Source organism: Sapajus apella, unplaced genomic scaffold, assembly GCF_009761245.1.
Source record: "Sapajus apella isolate SASKATOON/1434 unplaced genomic scaffold, GSC_monkey_1.0 scaffold202, whole genome shotgun sequence".
Lineage (NCBI taxonomy): Eukaryota > Metazoa > Chordata > Mammalia > Primates > Cebidae > Sapajus > Sapajus apella.
Window position 1 is genome coordinate 338,744 of NW_022437142.1, and position 1,839 is coordinate 340,582.

Genomic DNA, 1,839 nt, shown 5'->3' on the forward strand with positions numbered 1-1,839 from the left:
AAAAAAAAAAAAAAAAAAAAAAAAAAAAAATTAGTCGGGCGTGGTGGCTCACGCCTGTAATCCCAGCACTTTGGGAGGCTGAGGTGGGCAGATCACCTGAGGTCAGGAGTTCGAGACCAGCCTGACCAATATGGTGAAACCCCATCTTTAAAAAAAAAAAATTAGCTGGATGTGGTGTGATGGCACAGGACCTGTATTCCCAGCTACTTGGGAAGCTGAGGCACCAGGTCGCTTGACCTTGGGAGGTGCAGGTTGCAGTGAGCTGATACGGAGCCACGGCAGTCCAGCTTGAGCAACAGAGCGAGACGCTATCTGTGTGTCTGTCTCCCCCTCTCTCTCTCTCTCTCTCTCTCCCTCCCCCTCTCTCTCTCTCTCTCTCTCTCTCTCTCTCTCACACACACACACACACACACACACACACACACAGAGGCAACAATATCCCCAGGCCTTCTTGCGTCCCAGAATGTCCATGAAGCTCGGATGAAATGAGCTGGTGCTGGAGAAACAAGGATGACCGAGGCATAGTTCCCTCTCCCAGGAGCTCACAGATGAGGAAACTGAGGCCTAGAAAGAGAGTGTGACTGCCCAGTAGCTGCTCAAGGAGAACCTGGGTCTCTTCCGCCAGCCGGGTGCTCTGCCTGTCACATCAAGCATGGTTCCCTCTGGGAGTGAGGCCAAGCTGGAGGGTCCCCTGACTTGGTTTCTCCCTTCATCTCAGCCTACAGCCGTCTCACTGGGCTTCTTTGCTTCCAGGCACCGTTGGAGACGCCCTTCACTACCAGCTGGCACAGACTGGCTTCAGTGCCCAGATCCTGGATGAGGTACGTGGCTGACTCACCACCAGGGAGGCTTGCCCACCGGGGAGGGGCCCAGGACACCTAGGATTCAGGGACCCCTGTCTCCCATTCAGGGTTCTGCCCTCCCTGTGGTGATGCCTCTGAAAGAGCCATTTTATTTTATTTTATTTATTTGTTTTGAGACAGAGTCTTGCTCCCTCACCCAGGCGGGAGTGCAGGGGCACAATCTCAGCTCACTGCAACCTCCGCGTTCCAGGTTCAAGCAATTCTCCTGCCTCAGCCTCCCGAGTAACTGGGATTACAGGTGTGCACCACCACGCGTGGCTAACTTTTGTATTTTTAGTAGAGATGGGTGTTTCACCATGTTGGCCAGGCTGGTCTCGAACTCCCGACCTCAGGTGATCCACCCTCCTGGACCTCCCAAAGTGCTAGGATGACAAGGCCTAAGCCACTGCGCCTGGCCTGAAAGAGCTATTTTAGGATAAAGGGAAACATTTCTTCATGCTCACCATAATCTGGAGCATTGAGATAGAGAGTGGCCGTTTTTATGGCAGGAGGTCACCTTTTTCTGTGTGCTCAAACATCCAGTCGTTCCCCTGCATACAGACCAGTCAACAGGACCCGACCTGGGCCAGCTCAGCAACCAATCTTGCTTCTCCCGCAGCAGGGAGTGCAAGGAGCCCCGTGTTGCCATCTCACCCTCCCGGCGGCATCTCTGGCCAGGTGGGCTCTAGGCCACCGAACGCCCCGCTCCTCCCAGCCAGGTCAGCAGCGCTGGCCTGGGTCCCTCCCGCTCATCTGCGCCCCATCCCTGTCCCCTCCAGGGGCAGGTGCTGCTCGGCGCCGTCGGGGCCTTTGACTGGTCGGGTGGGGCGCTGCTCTACGACACACGCAGCCGCCGGGGCCGCTTCCTGAACCAGACTGCGGCGGCGGACGCGGAGGCTGCGCAGTACAGCTACCTGGGTGAGGGCGGGGCCTGGGGGCAACCTGGGCGGGGGCGGGGCCTGGGGGCAACCTGGGCGAGGGCGGGGCCTGGGGGCAA

The 1,839-nt window shown here is 57.6% G+C and overlaps 1 protein-coding gene across 1 annotated transcript in view; it reads left to right on the forward strand.

The window, feature by feature from the left end:
- ITGAE (integrin subunit alpha E) overlaps positions 1-1,839 on the forward strand; it is an 81,426-nt gene that overhangs the window by 39,123 nt on the left and 40,464 nt on the right. Inside the window, exons 11-12 of the mRNA XM_032270061.1 lie at positions 754-821; positions 1,622-1,760. Of these exons, the coding sequence (XP_032125952.1) occupies positions 754-821; positions 1,622-1,760 (207 nt within the window). The remainder of the gene's footprint in view (positions 1-753; positions 822-1,621; positions 1,761-1,839) is intronic.